Source organism: Equus asinus, chromosome 7 (genome assembly GCF_041296235.1).
Source record: "Equus asinus isolate D_3611 breed Donkey chromosome 7, EquAss-T2T_v2, whole genome shotgun sequence".
Lineage (NCBI taxonomy): Eukaryota > Metazoa > Chordata > Mammalia > Perissodactyla > Equidae > Equus > Equus asinus.
Window position 1 is genome coordinate 52,783,476 of NC_091796.1, and position 22,626 is coordinate 52,806,101.

The 22,626-nt window shown below is 36.6% G+C and overlaps 1 protein-coding gene and 1 long non-coding RNA gene across 9 annotated transcripts in view; one reads left to right on the forward strand and one right to left on the reverse strand.

Annotated features, from left to right (window-relative positions):
• LOC139045672 (uncharacterized) overlaps positions 1 to 22,626 on the reverse strand; it is a 129,756-nt gene that overhangs the window by 61,061 nt on the left and 46,069 nt on the right. The gene's annotated exons all lie outside the window — the stretch shown is intronic.
• Positions 1 to 22,626, forward strand: part of YES1 (YES proto-oncogene 1, Src family tyrosine kinase) — a 79,661-nt gene that overhangs the window by 28,920 nt on the left and 28,115 nt on the right. For 7 of the 8 annotated variants that reach the window (XM_070513365.1, XM_070513362.1, XM_070513363.1 and 4 more), the window contains 2 exons: positions 19,707 to 19,979; positions 22,148 to 22,247. In XM_070513365.1, the coding sequence (XP_070369466.1) occupies positions 19,715 to 19,979; positions 22,148 to 22,247 (365 nt within the window). In that variant the 5' untranslated portion in view covers positions 19,707 to 19,714. Of the gene's footprint in view, positions 1 to 8,009; positions 8,161 to 19,706; positions 19,980 to 22,147; positions 22,248 to 22,626 lie in introns of those variants that run through there. The other variant, XM_070513364.1, reaches the window with a different exon arrangement.

The following is a 22,626-nucleotide window of genomic DNA, read 5'->3' on the forward strand; positions in this document are numbered from 1 at the left end:
TAATAAACATTTATTAAGGACCCAGTGTATGCCCAAGCCATAACTTTTTTATTTATTGCTGACAGGACAGAATTTTCTTAATGAAAGTTAAAAATTAAAATTAAAATATCTTTTAACATATTGGGCAATTAAAATTTTGAACCAAACATTTTAAAACTTTGTATTAAACTCTAACAAAACCAAAATAAACTATTTACTTCATGTAGTAATATAACATCTTGCTCAATAAAAAAGATAAATTGAAAAATTGCTTTCTGAATAGTCCTTGTTGAAAAAAGTATATAAAGTCTTGCTTGAGAAGGGATAGTAGGTAGCAGAATAAGCTAAAAAGGTCAGTGTTTTAAAAGAAAGTGATTATAACTTCTGTACATCTAAAATTATTTCAAAATAAAGTTTTTTATAACTGGAAAAAAGAAAGTGGTTTTAAACATACATAATCTGCACAAATTACAATTAAATTCTTGGATACCAGTGAAAACTTATTATTTATTTTTTTGCTGAGGAAGATTTGCCTTGATCTAACGTATCTGCCAGTCTTCCTCTATTTTGTATGTGGGTTGCAGCCACAGCATAGCTGACAAGTAGTATAGGTCTGTGCCCAGGATCTGAACCCTGGCTGTCAAAGTGGAATGTGTGGAACTTAACCACTGTGCCACAGGGCCAGCCCCCAAAACTTTTTCTTTTTCTCCTTAAGGTATGCTTTTCTTTGGCGAGGAAGATTGGCCCTGAACTAACATCTGTTGCAAATCTTCTCTTTTTTTTCTCCCAGAAGCCCCAGTACATAGTTGTATGTCCTAGTTGTAGGTCATTCTAGTTCCTCTATGTGGGATGCCGCCACAGCATGGCTTGATGAGCTGTGTGTAGGTCTGCATCCATGATCCAAACCCTGGGCTGCTGAAGCAGAGTGTGCAAACTTAACCACTCGACCACAAGGCCGGCCCCCAAAACTTATTTTTGAAAACTTCTTTCTTACGCCTGTTACTAGAAATACTAGCTTGAATATGAGAGGCGAGCATACTGCGTCTGCTAGTTCCTGAGAAAAGGCTGGTAGTTTAACAAAATACAAGACCAGCACCAAAGGTATCCAAAGTCAGAAAGGTTTCTAGTTTCTGAGAGCTGTAACAGTGAACTGATTTACTTCTTTCCTTGATTCTCTAAACGCGTCTCCGACCCTGCCTCCCCATCATGTGACTTATTTTGTTTTTGAAACACACCTGACCATTCCTTGGTTGTCGCTTCTATTGCCAAAAGCTCTCTCTCCCCAGATCTGCTGCATTAATTTATGTTTACAGTTGTGTCTATGATTTATATACCAGTTAAACTTTGAAGTTTTGAATCTGTTGACTAAAACGTACGTTGAAACTCTAAATATTGTTACAGCAAAAACATGGTGGAAATAAAGTAAGTAGCACAAGAATTTGGGGAAAATGAAAGAGCTCGGGTTAATTTTATAAACTGATGTTCAAAAAATGTTTGTATATCTAATATCTTATGCTCTTTAGTTTTAAAGAGATTTAAAAAAACCAGATAAGCTATATATACATTATTATAGACATAGTTGCATAGTGTGTTTTTAAGGTTTAAAACTCCAACTAAAGAAGAATCCATATGGTGTCTGAGGAGCATTTAAATGACATAAGGACTTGAAAGTAGTATCTGTTTACTGTAATTTGCAGGTCAAAATCTTGACAAAGAACAGTAGATAAGGTGTGAAAATTTGAGAGGATGAAAACTCTTGAGATAGGTATAAAATCAACTTATTTTTTCAAGAGTTGACTGAATTTGCAGAGGGAATGATGCCTAAACAAATATTTTAGAAGCGCCTTTCTACTAGCAAACTGTTTCTAATAATTGCCTAAAGGGGCCAAAGATAGTTAACTTTTGCCTAGGATCTTTATAATTCAGATCTGTTCTATGTTGAATTTAATAAGCTTTTTAAAATCTTGGGGCTTTACATTAATTTGTAAGTGATTTTTATTACTTAATTCCTAACAGTATATTTTAGGTATTCTTTACAACTCTTTATGTGTGCCTTACATTAGGTCCTTCTCACAGCTTATCCTATGCCAGATTTCGTTGAAAAAACCATGAGGAACCACCAGGAATTCAGAATGAGTTGGCGTACTTTTTCTTTAAGGTCTATTGTTTGTATATCTAAAATGCAAAAAAAAAAAAAGGATGGTAGAAAATTGCTATCAGCGAGCACTGCAGGCTCAGTTTTCCATTGCTCACATTTTCTATTCTCCTTTGACTCTTGGAAAATTAAGTTCTTTGTTTGCTTTTACAAGACAGAGTGCACGCCCTTTGTAGTCTGCTGTTTCCTCCTCTCTGTCTATGTTTTCTATTCTTTTATGGTCCTGCCTATCTTTTGTGCTGTAAACTAAAGGAAGGGGATTTAAAAATGAAAGTCAGAGAAAGATCATTGGCTATGTTTATGGACTGTAGAGTGTTGTTACCTGTGGAACTAGAACATTTCATATATTATGAATTTAAGTCTATAAATTTATTTCTCTAGAATTTCTTGAAGATTTAAAACTTAGTTGTAGATTGGAGCCATCTGGGCAAAATGCCAAACTAGAGCTTTTAACCCCCTGCTGGACACAGTAAATAATGTCACAGTTGGTTAGCTTACTAGAGTTCGTTTATAGAAATAATGTTCATTTAAATGTTTTTTTAAGTGTTCAAAAGTATGTTAAATCATCTGAGAATTTTAGTCACTATTACTAATAACAGGGCAACTCGGTCATGGTAGAGAGGGGCGGGATGCTGTTTTTAGTTAGATTTGTGTTGTAGGTGGAGGAGTGAAACCAACTGCCAATAATGTTAGCATGTTTGCGGTATTTTCTAAAGGGCTAATATTTAATAATTTATCAAAGAACAGAAAATGGTATACACAAGGCTTCCTGAGAGGCTGTGTGGGTAGTAGAAAGAATACAGCACAGAAAGCAGAAGACCCAGTTCCCTAGTTGTGCTCACTTTTAGCCCATCTCCTTGAGCAACTGACTTAACCTCCCCAGCCTTCAGATTCTTTAAACATAAGATGTGGACATTATCCCTACTCTTTCCTGGTAACATGTTAGGATTATTATGGGATCAAATTAAGTAATAAAAGAGTACTTTAGAAACAAAGCACTGTCAAAGTGTAAAATATTATTAAAACAAAATACTTTAACACACTGTACAATGTAAAGTGTTACTGCTAGTGATTGAGCCAGCTGCATTAAAAAGTTATTTCAGATTTATTCCAGCTTTGCTGAACAAACTGTTACAAAGCAGGTTCTAATACACTATAGGTAATTCTGATATATGATCACCTGATAGAAAGTTGAAAAACTTTTATCTGACTTATGGAATTGATAAGTTAGGAAATAGTTGAAACTCCCACAAGTATTTCTAAACTCTTGCTGTGCTTGGCCCTTTGTGAGGAAACAAATGTTAGGCAGGTTGTTGGACAGAATTAGTCAGAATCAAGTTGCAATTCAGTGATTTATTCTTTGAACAAAAATTAAATGATTGCCCATATATCTAAAGCAATTTGTGTTAAGTAAAAGAAAATGTAAGATCTTTGTGGCACAGGCACTGTTCCTGTTGGTGTCTGTTCTGGCCTCATCTTCACCTGCTTATTCTTTTATATTGTACTTCAACATCAAACTATTTATGGTTTTAAAAGTCCACTTTGTTCTCTCATCTGTGGGCTTTTGAACATCCTGCTATCTCTGCCTAAAAACAGTTTCTGCCCCCTGATTCGTGTAGTTAACAGGTAATTGGCTTTTTTTGTCTTCCTCAACCCCAGGTCTGTGTTTTGGAAGGTTAATAGGTGATTGGGAAAGTAAATTGGGAAGTTAACCTGGAATACCAGGTTAAGGAGTTGGGATTTTATTCTGTAGGTAGAAGGAAGCCCTTGAAAGATTTCTATAACACTGGAGACTGTTATAGACAGTTCTACTTTACAAAGATTAGGCAGTCAACATGTTAGCACCTCCTTGGGATGAATTAGAGGTTGAGAATCACCATGAATTGCCAGATCGTGAAGCAAAGTTGTAGAAATGGAGATGATTAGGATCTGAAGAAAAACAAAGCAGGCCTTCATTCCTTTACAAAATATTTATTGACGCTTATTATATTCCAGGCTCTTTTCTAGGAATATAGGAGTGAAAGGGATAAATATTCCACTCCTCTGATATTTAGAAAATATAGAGAATGCCTTATAGATCAGTAAGAAATAGACAGGCAACCCTATAGAGAAGTGAACACAAGTGTCTTGAACAAAATTCACAAAAGAGAATGGCCAATAAAAGTATATATAAGTGCTCTCTTCATTAGTAATTAGGAACATAAAATTAAAATCACCATGAGATACACATGTGCATACACAATGAAATACACATCCAGCAGAAGAAAGAACTTTTAAAAGATGGAAAATGCCAAGTACTGGTAAAGATGGGAAGCAGTGGTAACTCTCATACTCTGCTGATTGGAGTATAAACTGGTACAGCCACCTGGAAAACTGTTTAGCAGTGTGTACTCTGACCTGGCAATCTACTGCAAGGTGTATTTCCACTAGATTGGTTGCTGACAGTAGATGTTTCTTGATCTGGGTGATGAGTTACGTTGGTGTCTGGTTTGTGCTAATTCATTGAGAGATATGTTTGTTTCCTTTTCTGCATATGTGTTATACTTCAATAAAAATTTTTTAAAAAATGTGCTCATTCTTAACGTTCTGTAAAGGAGAGCTATCATCATCAAAATCATCACTGTGGTAGTAAATATTAGTGATTAATATATGCTGGGCACTGTTTTGGGTGCACTAAATATATTAACTCATTTAACCCTTACTCTATAAATCTTACTTTTATAATCCCCATTTTACAGATGAGGAAACTGACTGAAGCTCACACAGCTAAAGTGGAGGACTCAGACTTTATTTATTTAGGTGAGGAAAACTGGCCCTGAGCTAATATCTGTTGCCAGTCTTCCTCTATTTTGTATGTGGGTCGCCACCACAGCATAGCTTGACGAGTAGTGTAGGTCCGTGCCCAGGATCTGAACCTGTGAATCGCATGCTGCCAAAACAGAGCATGTAAACTTAACCACTATGCCATTGGGGCAGCCCAGGACTCAGACTTTAAACACAGATACTCTGTCTCTAAAGTCTGTGCCCTTAAACACTAAGCTGTACAACCAATAAACAAAAGTCTGCACTCTCAAACCTTATGCTTCTTTATGCTGTGCTAAATGCTGTCAAGAGAAGAAAAGCAAGTTAAAAGGGAATACGCAGTGCTCTAGGGAATGTTATATTGCTGCTTTATAGAGGGTGGTCAAACATGGTCTCATTGAGAAGGTGATAATAGCACAGAGACCTCAAGAAGCTGAGGGGATGAGCCATGTGTAGGTATCTGGCAGAAGAGCTTTCCAGGCAGAGAGAAGAAAGTGCACTGGCCTGAGATGGGAGTGTGCTTGGTCTGTCTGAAGGAAAGCAAGAAGGCCATGTGGCAGAACCGGGGCAAATAAGGTTACAGTAGTAGGAAATGAAGTTAGAAAAGTAATGGAGGTATGTAGTAGGATCTTGAAGGCTATTGTCAGAACTTTGGCTTTTACTATAAGTGCAGTGGGAAGTCTTGGATGAATTATGGCAGAGGAGTGATGTGAAATGATTTGTGTTTTAAGAGGATAACTCTGATACTTTGAGAAAAGACTGTAATGGGTGCAAAAGCAAGTACAGGGAGACCATTTAGGATGTTGTAATAATTCAATATTGTTGAATTAGAGATGGTTTGACTTGGACTCGGGCAGCAGTGGAGGTGGAGAGAAGTTTTCAGATTTTGGATTTATTTTGAAAATAGAACCAAGGGATTTGTTGAGGAATTGGATGTAAGATGTGAAATAAAGAGATGATAAGGAAAACTTCAAAGTTTTTGGCCTGAACAACTGGAAGAATGGCATTAACATTTACTGAGATAGGGAAGATTGCAGGAGCTGGTTTGTGCAGGAAGCCTAGGAGTCTTAGAAATGTTCAATTTGAGATGCTTTTAGATATCCAAGTGGGGATGTTGAGTAGATATTTAAAAAACTAATCTGGAGTTCAAGTGAGACCACCAGAAGTCCGTAAAGATAGAGATCTGGTAATCATCAATGTATACCTGGTATTTAACGATAGGCTATACACCTGGGTGCTATCACCAGCAGAATGAGTGTAGGTGGAGAAGGCGTTCTTGCAGCACTCTGTGTTTAGATGTGAGAGAGATGAGGAGGAACCAGCAGAGGAGACTGAGAAGGAGTAGCCAAAAAGAAGTGGAGAGAGGGCAAACACACTAAGAGCGTGTGTCCTAGAAACCAAGTGGAAAAAGCATTGTAAGGAAAGGGAGTGATCCCTTGAGTTGAATATGGCTGACGGATCAAGTAAGATGAGGACTGAAAATTGACTATTGGATTTAGCAGTGTGGAGTTAATTGGAACCTTAATGGGCAGTTTTAATGTAGTGGAAGTAATAAGCATGGTCAGAAATCAAGAAAATTCAGATTATATTTTAAGTGAGTATGAGAAGCATAGGAAAGTTGGAATAAATTTCGCTAAAATAAGTCGGATATGTGGAAAGAAAAGAGGCAGCAAAGTTGAAACGGACGGGATTATGTAAGGGCAGAGATTTGAAAAGAGGAGAATGCCTGACCGTCTTATATACCTGGTAGCATTTCTTGTTGTTGTCACTACTTTTTTAGTCCTTTATTTCCTACAAAATTTTGAAATAAAAGGCAAATGTAATGGCCCTGGTTTTCAAGTATAATGAGTTACATTCTTTTGGGGGATGACAAGATAACCTTATAAGAAATAGGAAGGGGGCCATTTTACTTCTCTGCTCCTGAGAACTTGCCCCATCAGCAAAATCTATTGATGTTTTTTAGTTCCACGCTACCTGCTCTTGCCCATTATCCAGGGAAGATGAGAAAATAGTTCAAGTGTGATGTGGAATCAAGCTAGAACTTCGCATGTATTAACTAGACTCTACCCTCTGGTAATGACAGATGACTTATTGGGTTAGATTAGCATTAAACATTAATCATCTAGATCTCTGACTTTATCTCCATTAAAGAAAAATCTAACACAGAAATTTGTTTCATTTTGAAAGGTTTTCACTTTTAGTACATTTTGCAAAAATGTCTATCACACTAGCTATTAAAGCAAAAGCCTGTGCTAAACAGACAGTCATGATACCTTCTAGGCCTATAGTCGATGGCCAAACTGTAACTGGTCATCAGGTGAGGGCAATTAGATAGCAATTTATATTCTTTTGCTTTTTACTCTTTCTTGTTCATGCCAATGCAAACTCAGAAATAGGCAAACCAGGCAGTGGCCATGGGAGATTGAGGGAACCTGGAATAGACCACAAATGAGTCAAAATTACAAGTAAGTAGAAGTTATGACGTAGGGAACAGCTGTTCCAGTAGAGAGTGAAGTAGTTGGTTAAAGCATCAGGAGTATGGAAATAAAGATGCTGAATACACATGATGATGGGGGAGCAGTAAGCTCATAACAATAAAGCAGTAATTACCTAGTATCAACACCTGCATTCAAACTTAAACACCAGCCTTTGGGGATTAATCTGTATGATCAGATTGTTCTGTAGTTTCTGACTTTTATGATATTCTTGCCTCTTCTCTATTACCATTTTTAGCTTTAGAATAAAACCCTTTCTTGTGTCTTAAAGAGCCTAACTAACATTAAGCTGAGTCTAAATTTTAGCCTTACCAAAAGGGTACATAAGGAAATGATACTTGAAAAATTATTTTTCTTAGAAAAAAATTATTTTTCTTCTTTGAAATTAAAGAAAAATGCCACAGAGTACTTTAACCGATCACAGTAAAACACTTAAAATGTTAATGTATTTGAAAGTGATTATTATTAAGGAATAAATCCTTTATTATATAAACTGAAATATAAATTTATTTAGAAATTAATGCTCTCTGCACTTTAATGATATTAAAACCAAGGAATGAAATGTTTTTCTAGGGATTAATTTTTAAGATGCCATGATGGATTTACCATCCCCACTACCCCCCAGAAAATGAAAAACTGAAAATCTGGACAAAATATATGTAACAACTGGCTTCAGACATTGGACAACAGTGCAGGGCTGTGATCCCTGAAAGATGGGAAACAAACAAGGTGAGCTGTACAGTCACCTAATCATCCCAGCTTCTGCCTGGAGGCACAGTCTGAATTGCAGAGCAGGGACAGGGATATTGGGCAAAGGACAGGAGTCTCAACAAGTTGAGGAGACAGAGATCAGAATTCTTGGAGGCTGAGGCAACTGGAATTTCAGGGCAAAGTTCCAGCAGAAGGGCGCTGTGTAGAAAAATAATGCTAAAAGTCTGCATAGGAGTCTCTCTGATTTTTTTCTGCTGAATTCTGGAATGTACACACATAGAGTGAAACTAGCGAGACATTTGAGTTTTTATTAGCTAGAGGGAAAAGTCGTTGTTGATCACTCAGGACTTTTATTAGTAACCCCCAAAGGGCCGTGGTGCTGCCCTAGATTAAGAAAGGAATATTATGAACAACTTTATGCTAATATAAACTTAACAACTTGGATGAATTTGGCAAATCTTGAAAGATATAAGTTACCAAAGTAACACAAGAAAAATTGAGAATATGAGTAGCTTTGTATGTTAAAGATATTAAATTTGTAATTGAAAACTCCAGGCCCAGAAAGCTTCACTGGTGAATTCTTTCAAACGTTAAGGAAGAAGTAATACGAATTTTAAACTCTTTAAAATAATAGAGGAAAGGAACATTTCCCAACTCATTTCATGAGGCCAGCATTACCCTGATACCAAAAGCAGACAGAGAAGTTAGAAGAAAACTAAAGAGCAATATGCCTCTTGACCATAGACATAAAAATATTGAACAAAATATTAGTTTTCAGGAATATATAAAAAGGATAGTACACCATGACCAAATGAGTTTTATTCCAAGATGCAGAGGTGCCAAAGTGGGGTTAACATTCACAAATCACTTCGTGTGTTTCACCATATCACTTGAATAAAGGGGAAAACCTGTGCAATCATCAAAGTAGATATGGAAAAGTATTTGACAAAATTTAACACTCATTTACAATAAAAACTCTCAGCTAACAAAGAATTAAAGTAGAACATTCCTCAGCCTGATGAAGATCAGCTACAAAAAGTCTTGTAGCTAATACATTTAATGGCAGTAGACTGAATGCTTTTCCCCTTAAGATCAGGAATGAGGTAGAGATGTTCTCTCAAATAGTCTGTTCAGCACTGTACTAGAGGTGCTAGCCAGTGCAGTAAGGCAAGGGGGAAAAAGGCATACACCTTGGAAAGAAAAGAGTAAAACTTTATTTGTACACATGATCTGAAATGTAGAAAATCCTACAGAACCTACCCAAAAAGCTACTAGAACTAAGGTGAATTTAGCGAAGTCACAAGATACAAGGTCAATATATAAGTACCAAGTGTGTCTGTGTGTATAGTAATATATATATATAATTATCAATATATATTATTTATATAAGTAATGAACAATTAGAAGTAGAAATAAAGCAGTACCATATAGTACTATCAAAAAAGAAAAAACATAAAGGGGCTGGCCCCATGGCATAGTGGTTAAGTTTGGCACACTCAACTTCGGTGGCCTGGGTTCACAGAGTTTGGATCCCAGGTGTGGACCTGTACCACTTGTCAGTCATGCTGTGGTGGTGAACCACAGAAAAAAATGCTGAGATAAATTAAAAATTAGATAAGACCTATACACTGAAAACTACAAAACATTACTGAGGGAAATTTTTTAAGTCCAAAATAAATGGAGCACTACATCCATGGATCAGGAGATCAATATTTTTAAGATGTTAATGTTCTGCAGTTTGATCCGTAGATTCATTATCATCCCATCAAAATCCAAGCAGGCATTTTTGTAGAACCAATTTTGTAAATTTGGTTCTAAAATTTGTGAGGTTTGGCAAACTGAAATTTGCAAGCCAAATCTGGCCCAGTGCCTGTTTTTGGAAATGGTTTAATTGCAACACTGCCACACTTATGTATTTGTGTATTGTCTATGGCTGCTTTTGCACTAAAATGGCAGAGTCAAGTAGTTGTGACAGAGACCATTGGTCCTCAAGCTTAAAATGTTTACTCTCTGGCCCTTTACAGAAAAAAATTGTTGACCCCTGCTGTAGAGTATCCAGAGCAATTCTGAAAAAGATGAAAAAACTGGAGGACTTAGCCTATCTAATTTCAAGACTTACTGTAAAGCTGTAGTAATGAAGACGGTGTGATAATTGACGTAAACATAGACATAAATAATGGAACTAATAGAGAGGATAGAAATAGGCCCACACATATATTATTAATTGGTTTTTGACAAACGTACCAACATAATTCAATGGGAAATGGATAGTCTTTTCAACAAATGGTAGTTGAAGAACTGTATATCCAGTTTTAAAATATTGAACCTCAGGCTTGACTTCACAGCACGTGCAAAAATTCGCTTCATATGGCTCAGTAGGCCTGATGTAAGGAGCTAAAACTTATAGATGAAAACATTGGAGAAACTCCTCTGGTGAAGAATTCTCAAATAGGATACATAGAGCACAAACCATAAAATTTAAAGTTCTTAATTGAACTTCATCAAAATTAAACATCATGTCCAGGGTTACTATTATAAAAATGCAAAGGCGACCTGTAGACTAGGCAAAAATATTACAATACGTGTATCTGACAACTTGATTCCAGAATATATAAAGAATAGTACTATAGTAAATATTCTTGTTTCCAGAATATAATAGAAGTCAACCCAATTAAAAAATTGATTTGAACAGATACTTCTCCAAAGTAGATATGGGTAGCAAGTCAGCATGTAAAAAGATGCTTAATATCAGGTGCTTAGTCATTAGGGAAATGTAAATCAAAACCACAACAATCGCACTACACACCTAAAAAAACCCCTGATAATAAGTGTTGATAAAGATGTGAAAAAACTGGAACACTCATTTTGATGGTGAGAATGCAAAATGTTAAAGCCACTTTGGAAAAGTCTTAGTTTCTTAGGAAGTTATGCTTCCCATACAACCCAGCAGTTCCACTCCCAAGTATTTACTCAAGTGAATTGAAAACTTATGTTCCCCAACAAACCTATGTCACATGTGTTTGTGTTCATTGTGACTCTATTTGTGATTTTCAAAAACTGAACCCAAATATCCCTTAGCTAGGGAATGAATAAGCAAAATACAGTATATGCATACAGTGGAATATTGCTCAGCAATAAAAAGGAATGAACTGATTCCTACAGAAACATGGGTGGATCTCAGATGCATTATCCTAGGTGAAAAAAACCAGAATCAAAAAGCTATATACTATATGGTATCTGAAAAAGTTGCAACTATAAGAACAGAAAACAGATCAGTAGTTGCCTGGGGCTGTGGAGAGAGGTTGACTACAAAAGTGCATGGAGGCATCTTAGGGGGTGATGGAATTGTTCTTTATCTTCCGTGAGGTGGTGGTTACACAACTATGCATTTGTCAAAACTCTCAGACCTGTATCCTAATAAGGGTGAATTTTATATATTTATGCCTTAACTATTTTTTTGAGGAAGGTTAGCCCTGAGCTAACTACTGCCAATCCTCCTCTTTTTGCTGAGGAAGACTGGCCCTGAGCTAACATCCATGCTCATCTTCCTCTAGTTTATACATGGGATGCCTACTACAGCATGGCATTTGCCAAGCAGTGCCATATCCACACCCGGGATCTGAACTGGCGAACCCCAGGCCGCTGAGAAGCAGAACATTCGAACTTTGCCACTGGGCCAGCGCAACCTTAACTTTTTTAATGGGATTTTAAAAGAGTAAGAAGCTGACATTGAAGCATTGTAGATATGAGAGAATCATCATGGTATTTTAGTAACTATGCAGTCTTACCTAGATTGCCATTGAATCTAATCTAAGTATAGAAATAACGTTGGACTTTAGAGGACAGGCTTAGGTTGAAGTGCTCTTGTTAGCTTTTGGCAAATTAAATGATAGTAAAAATGTTTGGCAGTTACCTTAGGTCCTGACCATTATTTTTCTATCAGTGAACTAGAAATCAATGGCTAATTTGCAGTTCTAGTGATTTTGATAATACTCATGTTTTAAATGTGTGTGACATTGACTCAGCCATATACATTTTATATTGTCAGCTACCTTTTGACGTCAATACATTTTAATTGTTAAAGCTATTTAGATAGAATAAAATGAAAAAGAGCTGTACAGAATATTTGGATCATATCCAAACCTAAGTAAACATATGGTAAGTTTCTGAGAGGGCAAAGAAAGACTTAGAGGTGTTGTCAAAAGGGGGCGGAGCAACTGGAATGCACATTCATTGATAATGGGGATGCAAAGTGGTATAGTCACTATGAAAACACTTTAGCAGCTTCTTATCTAAAGGCATACTTAACTCTATATAACCAAGCATTTCCTGCATTCCTAGATATTTATGACAAGGGGAGACACATCTACCCACCCAACAACTTGTACAGGAATGTTTATAGCTGCTTTATTTATAATAGCTCCAAATTGAATAACTCAAATACCCATCAACAAGTGAATAGATGAACAACCTATTATATATCTGTAGATGGAATTCTACTTAGCAATAAAAATTAATGAACTACCTATGTATGCAATAACATGGAAATTTCTCAGATACACAATACTTAGCAAAAAAAAAGCCAGACACAAAAGAACTACATGTAGTATGATTCTGTTTATGTGAAACACTAGAAAAGATAAATCTTTAGTTAGAGAAAACAGATCACTGGTTGCCTAGTGCTGGGGTTGGGGATTGGTGGGAAAAGGGTACAACAGAACCCATTGGGGGTGATGGAAATGTTCTGTATTGTGACTGTAGTATTGATTGCACAGTTATAGACATTTGCCAAAACTCATAGAATGTAGACTTTAAATGGGTGCATTTTATTTTATGTAAATTATACCTTCCAAGTTGATTTTTTTAAAAAGAATGTTTTAGGAAAGAATTTCTGACAATGTCTAAGAGAAGAAGATTCCATAATTTTAACTTTAAATAAGTTCATATTTCTCATAAAGTGTTAAAGTAGCAGTAATATTCAAGTTAAGAGTTAAAGCCTTGCTTTTCAACAGATATTCATGTACATTATGCTCAACCAAATATCAGTATGAAATAGTTTGCTTAAAATTTTGATTTTACCTTTATAGGCTATGAGTTTTACGATTTTAAGGATTTCTCAGATTTCCGTAAAGACTTTGGGGGAAATTTTGGATCTATTTTTGTTAAGCTATTGAATCCTGATATGCTGAAAATGGGTTTAATATATTAAACATTGTTGTGTGATTTGAGTAGTTTATTATTTAAAATCCTTTCAGCTGCAAATAACAGAGACCTGAACTAAAACTGGCTTATACAGTAGATATTTGTTGCTTTATATATAAGATTTCTGGAGCTAAAGTGTGTTTTAGAGTTGTTACAGGATTATATAATTAATACCAGAGCAACATCGTCAAAGACCCAGGTTCCTTTCATCTTTCTGCCCTACCTTTCTCAGTATGTTGGTGTCCCTTCAGATGAGTGCTTTATAGTCTGGCTTTAGGCAACAGAGATGGATAGCATGTAGAGAGGAAAATGGAATATTTTTGTCTTATATTCCTTTTTTATAAGTGAGGAAACTTCCTAGAAGCCCATGCTCTTGGCTTACACACAGTTAATTGACAAAAGGAATAAGACCATATGAATGGCTTATTATCAGTCATTATTTACTACCTCAGGCTGGACAGATAAAGACTTGGCAAATGGGAGGAGGGTAAACAAAATTAGGGTTCTTTTTATTTTTTTTTTTTGAGGAAGATTAGCCCTGAGCTAACTGCTGCCAATTTTCCTTTTTTTGCTGAGGAAGACTGGCGCTGAGCTAACATCCGTGCCCATCTTCCTCCACGTTATATGTGGGATGCCTACCACAGCATGGCTTGCCAAGCAGTGCCATTTCCAGTTCTTTTATCAAAGCAAGGGAGAATGGCTTTTGAGTAACTGAGTGTCTGCTGTATTAGATTACACTAAGACTGAAGGAGAGAATCAGTGAACCAGTCAAAGAAATGATAGAAAATGTCTTGATAAAAAGTGTATGTTCCCAATTTATGAAAATGTTGTATTCCAAAAATTCTCCATATTTTCATGGCCTAGTCATTAATTTATTATCCCCTTTTCTGCAATCTAGCTTTTATTTTTGTGATGCTGAGAAATGCTCTTGCTAAAGTCATCATTGAGCTCCTGATTACTAATCAGCTAGCCTTTTAAAATCAGTTTAAATGTCACTTGACTTCATTTTGGTCTTGAGCATTGTTAGCCATTTTCTTCCTGAAAGTCCGTCTCGTTATTCCCACTATACTATTCTACTTCTTATTAAAAATGTATTAAATTATAAAATACTTCAAATAAGCAAAAAGAATTATATCTAGTGCCCATATTTAACATATTAACATTTTTCTGTTTGTGTCATATTTCTTTTAAGAAAAAAAAAAGTCACAGATATAGTTGAAACTCTTCCCCAACCCATTCCACCATCCTGAAGTCGATGATTGTCTTTTCCAACCATGTTTTTATTTATAGAACAAATATTTATTTTTATATTTTAAATTATATATAAAAATAAGTATTTAGTTATGGAAGTGCTCTCAACTCTAGTTGCTGCTTCCTAATTTCTTTACCTGTCTATCCCTTATGTGTAGCTGTCCTGCAACATTGTATTAATTCTTCACAGCCCTCCAAATCTGTACCTTGCGTGAGTATTATCTCTAAAAGGTGTGGTTAAACTGTGAAAATATTTTTGTGTAATCTTTCTCTGGTTTCTGCCTTTTCTGAGCAGACTTATTATTAATCCCTGTTAGACTTCTCAACATGATGCCCCACAGGCACCTAGAACTAACATCTGAAACTGAACACATGGCTCCAGAAAAACCTGTTTCTCTTCTCTGCCCCACTTATGGCATTACTTTCCACTCAGTTCAAACTAGAAACTTTGGAGTCATCCAGCCCTTAACTCGAATATAGTAACTACTTTTAAAATGTTCAGTAAATACTGGGGAGTGAATAAATGACTCCTTTTTCTTCATATCTCCTCTACCCACATCCAACTGATCGTCTAAACTTGATTACTCTACTTAGTATATACCTCTCATTTTTTCCCTCATCTTTGGCCCCACAGTGTTCCTGGTTTTGTCCTTTCTCACATGGGGTCATTGCAGTAGTTTTATAACTTGACTAATTGCCGCTATTATTTCTTTCTTTCCTGTCTGTAATTCATACATATCCTATAATTATTCTAAAACACATATCTTCTGCTATTCAACTTTTAAAAAATCTTAACTCCCCAGTACCCCCTGGATAAAGTCTAAAAGTTATTACATACCAAATAATCCTGTTTCTGTATAAATTCTCCTTTACCTCTGTCCATCTATCCTACCATTCTCAAAAACACCCCCTTATACTCCTGCCACAGAGAAGTTTTCTTGCCCCAAATACACCATGCTTTTTCAAGCATCTGAGCCATTCTGCACACTTTTCGTTCTTCTTGGAATATCCAATTTCCTCTTCCCTAAATCTCCAACTCTTCAAGACCTAGCTTAGATGCCACCAATTTTGCAAAATTTTCTTTCCCAAGCGCTCAAGGCAGAGCTCATAACTTCTGTTGTGTTCCCATGGTGCTTTGTACATACCTCCACTCTGGCATTTTTTTCACTGTAGCATTTTTCATATTTTACAATGCTGTGTTTCCTACACTTACTTGTGGCCTTTTTTAAAGAAAGGGGACCATTTCTTGCCATCCCCAGCTCCCTTTATAGTGTCTAAAAAATATGTGTTGTTAATAAATATATATCTGTAAGTTAGTAGCTTGGAACTTGAAAGAGGCTTTCCCATATAGTAGATGTTTTAGATGATGTTATGTTTCTCAGACAACCCATAACAATCTGTTTAACTAATATTGCATCTGAAGTTTACTTAAAAACTTAAATCTCATCCTACATTTATAATGATGTCTCTGAAGGAGATGGGCAGCAATGATGGCTCCTGTGTGTTGATACTGGGGCGCTAGGGGAGCTGGACTGAAATGTTGCTCTCTCCTGGAGCCATGGGAAAGGGTCAGTGGGTGGATGTGATTTGTTGGACAAAGACTCTGGATTAAGAAAAAGAAGCTGGAAGACAGTAGTAATGGAAAACTGGTAGGGTGAGGGGGAAAAAGGTGTGGCTTTTGAAGGAAGAAGAATTAAATTAGAAGTGATGTCTTGCAGGGAGAAAAGATCTAAGCAAGGATCTTGGGTGAAGAAAAAGGTCAAAATGAGGAATTAAGGAAGCTGAGGATGGAAATGGGGGTGGGTGAGTAGTTATAGTAACCTCTGTTATGAATTCACATATTTCTACTGGCCTGTTATCAAATTTAAAATAAATTAGCAAAGTTACCGGCGTCTATAATTTTTGTCTCTATCATATAACTGCTGTTCTTTCAAGGTCTAATTTATATAATTGTTAATAATGTTTTCTTAATATTTAGACTCTGAGGGGCTGGTGTGGTGGTGTAGTGGTTAAGTTCGCACACTCCAACTTGGTGGCCTGTGGTTCACGGGTTCAGATCCTGGGTGCGGACCTACACACTGCGCATCAAGCCATGGTGTGGCAGCGTCCCACATACAAAATAGAGGAAGATTGGCAACAGATGTTAGCTCAGGGCCAGTCTTCCTCACAAAAATACTATATGTATATTTAGACTTTGGTATAGGTGATTTAAAAAATTCTTTGTATGGATTTTTAAATAGTTTTGCAATTTAATGTTTTTGGTAGATATATATTGATTGTTGGTTAAAATTCACCCTTCAACTTGAGTATTGAGTCAACATTTGCCAATCTGATAAGCAAAAAAGGTACCTTTTAAAATTTGCATTTATTAGAAGACTGGGAAGGTTGGTCATATCTTCATATGCTAATTGGCCTTTCATGTTTCATTTGTGAATTGCCTCTTGTTAGGCTTTCCTATTTTTCTGAGGGGCTTTTTTTTTCCTTGTGTAAGTGTTGTCTATATTAAGAATGTGAACCAGGGGCCGGCCTGGTGGCGCAGCGGTTAAGTTCACACGTTCCGCTTCTCGGAGGCCCGGGGTTCGCTGGTTCGGATCCCGGGTGCGGACATGGCACTGCTTGGCAGCCATGCTGTGGTAGGCGTCCCACGTATAAACTAGAGGAAGATGGGCATGGATGTTAGCTCAGAGCCAGGCTTCCTCAGCAAAAAGAGGAGGACTGGCAGTAGTTAGCTGAGGGCTAATCTTCCTCCAAAAAAAAAAAAAAAAAAAACAACAAAGAATGTGAACCAGTTTTTATATGTGTACATTTATGTGTGTGTTGAGAAAGTGAGTAAAAGCATGGGCAAGTACAAAGATATTTTCCCTATTTTGCATATCTTTAGCTTCATTTATGACTTTTTGTCTCCACCTCTGCCCCCTATATGGAAGTTAAATAATCATATATCTATTAGTCTTTTCCTTTAAGTTTTCTACTTTTACATTCTTTTTTTTTTGAGGAAGCTCAGCCCTGAGCTAACATCTGCTGCCAGTCCTCCTCTTTTTGCTGAGGAAGACTGGCCCTGAGCTAACATCCGTGCCCATCTTCCTCTACTTTATATGTGGGCCGCCTACCACAGCATGGCTTTTGTCAAGCGGTGCTATGTCCGCACCCAGGATCCAACTGGCGAACCCCAGGCCACCGAAGCAGAACGTGCGCACTTAACTGCTGCGCCACCGGGCCGGCCCCTACATTATTCTTTAAAAATGACTTACCTTTATGTACTTCTAACACTTTTAGAAGCAATTGCCTTTACTTAGCTTATAATTCTCTCATGGTGTTTTCAGTAGATATTTAAATTTCCAATCCCAGTCATGTTTTGAGGTTTGTATTTAATTGTCATTTTGTTAGAATATACCCATTTAAGACAGTGATGTGAAAACCTCCCAACTCTGAGATTTCTGACTCTGTTTCTATTTTAATATTTATAGCTACATTTAAAGTTTATATAAAGCTGAGGTTGTAAATGTTCAGTCTTTCAAATTTATGAGGCACTCATCACTCACTTACTTCCTTTTAAATGCCATATAAAAAGGAAAAAACTGTAAAATGAGAATGACCTTTTAAAAGTAAGTGAATTAATGAAACCTCCATTAGTGCTTCTACAGAAAGTAAATAAAATAATGCAGATTTTGTAATATTGGTAAACCTACTCTATGTAAGTCGTGTTGGCAGGCTGTAAAGTGTGTAAGAGATGAGTACCTCTTGCTCTTAAGAAATGTATTACCAGTACTTTGGGGGTAGGGTGGGAATTAGGCCAGTAAGCAGAAAAACAAGATAGAAAATGGAAGAAGGTGAGAGTCTCACACAGAAATCTCCCCAAAAGTGCATTGGAGGTTTTAAGGTAAAAGGTATTTTACCAACTATGGGGAAAGCCTGAATGGAAAAGTAACATCTGGGATGACCATCAGTGAATGGATAAACTTTACCTGGTAGGGCTGTGAGGAAAGTATTATGAACAGAGACCCTTTTAGGAGGAAAAGTCTCCACAAAAATGAGAAGGCAGAGGGCATATGTATTGGGAGAACAGGCATTTATTTTTCTTGTGTGCATAAGTATGAGGAAATAGTAGGAGATAAAGTTGGAAAGATAAATTGGGGTCAAATTTGGCAAGCATTGAAGGGTGTGTGTTGATGAGGAAGGGAAAAGATAAAGAGCCACACTGTCCTATATGATAGCCACTAGCACATGCAGTTATTGTGCACTTGGACTGTGCCTGGTCCACATTGAGATGTACGGGAAGTTTAACGTACACATCACATTTCTAAGGCTTAGTACAAAAAAAATAAATAAAACAACTCATTAAAAATTTTTATATTGATGATGTGTTGAAATAATTACATTTTAGATGTATTGAGTTAAATAAAAAATATATATATATTTTTAAAGATTTTATTTTTCCTTTTTCTCCCCAAAGCCCCCCAGTACATAGCTGTGTATTTTTCGTTGTGGGTCCTTCTAGTTGTGGCATGTGGGATGCTGCCTCAGCATGGCTTGATGAGCGGTACCATGTCCCCGCAGAGGTTCCGAACCAGTGAAACCCTGGGCCGCCGAAGCAGAGGATGTGAACTTTACGTGGCCATGGGGCCGGCCCCAAAATATATTATTAAAATTAATTTTACCTGTTTATTTTTATTTTTTAATGTGGCTACTAGAAAATTTAACATTATCTATGTGGCTCAGGTTATATTTCTATTACACAGTACTGGTGTAGATAGAAAGAACATAACCAGTATTTACTAGTACCTACAATGTGCCAGATATTGTCTAGAACTTGTAATAAACTTAAATTGATCCTCATAGAAAACCTTATGAAGTAGGTGATATTATCATTCTCCATTTTCAAGTAACTGAGGTGCAGAGAAGTTAAGTAACATACGTGAAATCACTCCACTAGTAAGAAAGAAGCCAGGAAGAGACTTCATTTTTAACTGTCTAGGTTTTTTTGGTGTTGTTAATGTTACTTTTTTGGTGGAGAAAAATACCTTATTTAAAGTCAACTTTTCAATTGAATCTTTTTGAAGTATCCTTTTTGTTAACTGCTTCTCAAAATATTTGCCTTATCACCTTTGTAGATTTGATAATGGGCTGCATTAAAAGTAAAGAGAACAAAAGTCCAGCCATTAAATACCGACCGGAAAACACTCCAGAACCTGTCAGTACAAGTGTCAGCCATTATGGAGCAGAACACACTGCAGTGGCACCATCATCTTCAGCAAAGGGAACATCTGTTAATTTTAGCAATCTTTCCGTGACGCCATTTGGAGGATCCTCAGGGGTGACACCTTTTGGGGGAGCGTCTTCCTCATTCTCAGTGGTGCCAAGTTCATATCCTGCTGGTTTAACAGGTGAGATTTGAATGGACAATTCTGTTGTCGATTTGAGAATGTGACCTTGTGCATTACATACATAACGTTTGCTTGCTGTAAGAAAACTAGGGGACTTTTAAAATAAGTTTATGTGAAAATTAAAGTCTCTAACATGAAAATTAAAGTCTTATTGTATGCATGGATATTGTTCTGAGAAATCTGGTGTTAACATGGTGATTATGTACTGAGTTACACCATTAATTATTTCATTAATTCAGTTTTCAAATAATTATTGAATACATACTGTGTGGCAGGCACTGGGGATGTAAAGACTAAAAACATATACTCCTCCCTTCCTCCAGAATGTTACAACTTCTTGGGATTGTAAAGTAGTATCCACTATTAAAGTATTACAGTAGTTGCTTAATAAATGTTGATTAAATGACAATGTCATGATGATGATGCAGTTTTTCTCTTAGATCCATAGCAAAAGAAAAATCCTGAGGCTCAGAGTTTAAATGACTTTTTCTTTCAGAGTCGCAGCTAATAAAGCAAGAGAGCCCAGATTTAATGTCCTGTTCCAGAACTCCATTTATTACATTATGATATGCCTTCAGAGAGCAACAAGAAGTGACAGCTGACAACCTGTCAGGGAGCCAGAAGTGCTCTCAAAAAGTAGTCAGAAACTTTAAAAAAGAGGATTCTTTTGTGAATGGTCCCATATCAGGATGCTTTTCCCTTGGGTAACAAAACACAGCTGGTTTAAAGAGGTAGGGTGAGCTCCAGGATTCCTTGCTACTGCAGTTCCTTGATGTCATCAAGGGCTCATGTTTCTTTGATCTCTCTCCTGCAGCCCTTGGAGTGTCCAGTTTATCCTTAGGCTTAGCAAAACAGCTGCCAGCATCAAATTGAGCAACGTGTATCTGTGCTAACAACCAGTGGAGGAAAAGAGGAATCTCTTCTACTAGCATGGACTGTAAATTTGTCCTCCAGTCTGCTTCCCTCCAGACCAATGATAGTGGCCAGAGAAATCATACGCTAATTCTATTCGACTGTTCTTTTGGGCAGTTATGGACATCAAAGAGTCAATTACATGGGGCCGGCCTGGTGGCGCAGTGGTTAAATGTGCACATTCCACTTCGGTGGCCCAGGGTTTACCAGTTTGGATCCCGGATGCGGACATGGCACTGCTTGGCAAGCCATGCTGTGGTAGGGGTCCCACATATAAAGTAGAGGAAGAAGGGCACAGATGTTAGCTCAGGGCCAGTCTTCCTCAGCAAAAAGAGGAGGATTGGCAGCAGATGTTAGCTCAGGGCTAATCTTCCTTAAAAAAAAAATCAATTACAATCTTAATTCCAACCCCCTAACTCTAAATACTTCAGCAATAGATGACCATGATGGAATTTCTCAGTCATCAGCAAAGGTTTAAATTATTTTCAGGATTATATCTTTGGGAAAGATGGTAATCCAAAATGATTAAAGTAAATGTTGATACTTAAAGACACACTTTAGTTAGCTAAAGCAGAAGTAGAGATGAAAAGCAGGTAGGTAGTATATGACTGGAACTCAGGGGAGAAGCCAGATAAATGAGATAATCTGTTCTGTTTTTTCTTTTGTTTGCAGATAATAATTTGACTGTTTAAGTGTGCTAATCTCTTAAGCATTTGCACACAATGCTATATATGACATAGTTATCTTTGGAATTTATAATTCATATCAGCCATAAAATTTAATTTCTAAGAAAAATGTGCCGTTTTAATCTTTGTGTTAAATATAATATATAAATATAATAATCTACTAAAACACTAGTTATTACTCTTAATAATTAATTTTAAGGATGGAAATGTTCACCCATTGTTTATAAGAAATTGAAACGATCAGTGCCAGTAGTTTATAGTACTCATTAATGCTTTTTCTGCCAAAGAATTGATGTGAACTTTGACCGTCTTTTCGAGCCAGAGATATTGCTACTATGAATCAAAATTAATCTATAGAATTTTAGATTTGGTAGAGTACAGTAGTTTCATGGAAGGTCTTGAGAGCATCCTCTTAACTTGAAAACTCCAGCTGCCCAAATCTCCAACTTTTAAAAGTAGATTCTGGAGACTAGGGAAAACACTATGCTTAAGCTTGTTTGCTGGCAATATTTTTTATTTCTCTTTTGTTAATTTACCCATGTAATTTACCTTGGTCTTTTTTTCCTCCAGGTGGCGTTACTATATTTGTGGCCTTATATGATTATGAAGCTAGAACTACAGAAGACCTTTCATTTAAGAAGGGTGAAAGGTTTCAAATAATCAACAATACGTAAGTGTTGTGAATATTTTGTGAGGGAGAAATACCAACAGAAACCTAGTCTTTACACTGAAACCACTGAGCTAGTTGAGGATTCAGAGATGAGGGGAGCGGGCATGGGTCTCTGCCCACTGGGTTGGACAAGGCATTTGGTTTCCTTAGACACTTGGCATAATACTACTGCTGTAGCCAGAAGTTATTACTTCTACAAATTGTGCCGCTGTGGCTCTGCCATAAACAGTAGAGATGTAAGAATGAAGATTGAGGGAGTATTTTCAGGAAAGTATATTACTTACGAAAAAATCTTTATAAAGAGAATCAGATGATTTAAACATCTTATCTCTTTCTCTTAAAGGAAAAAGACTAGGTAAAGAACCTCTGCAGTTCCAAG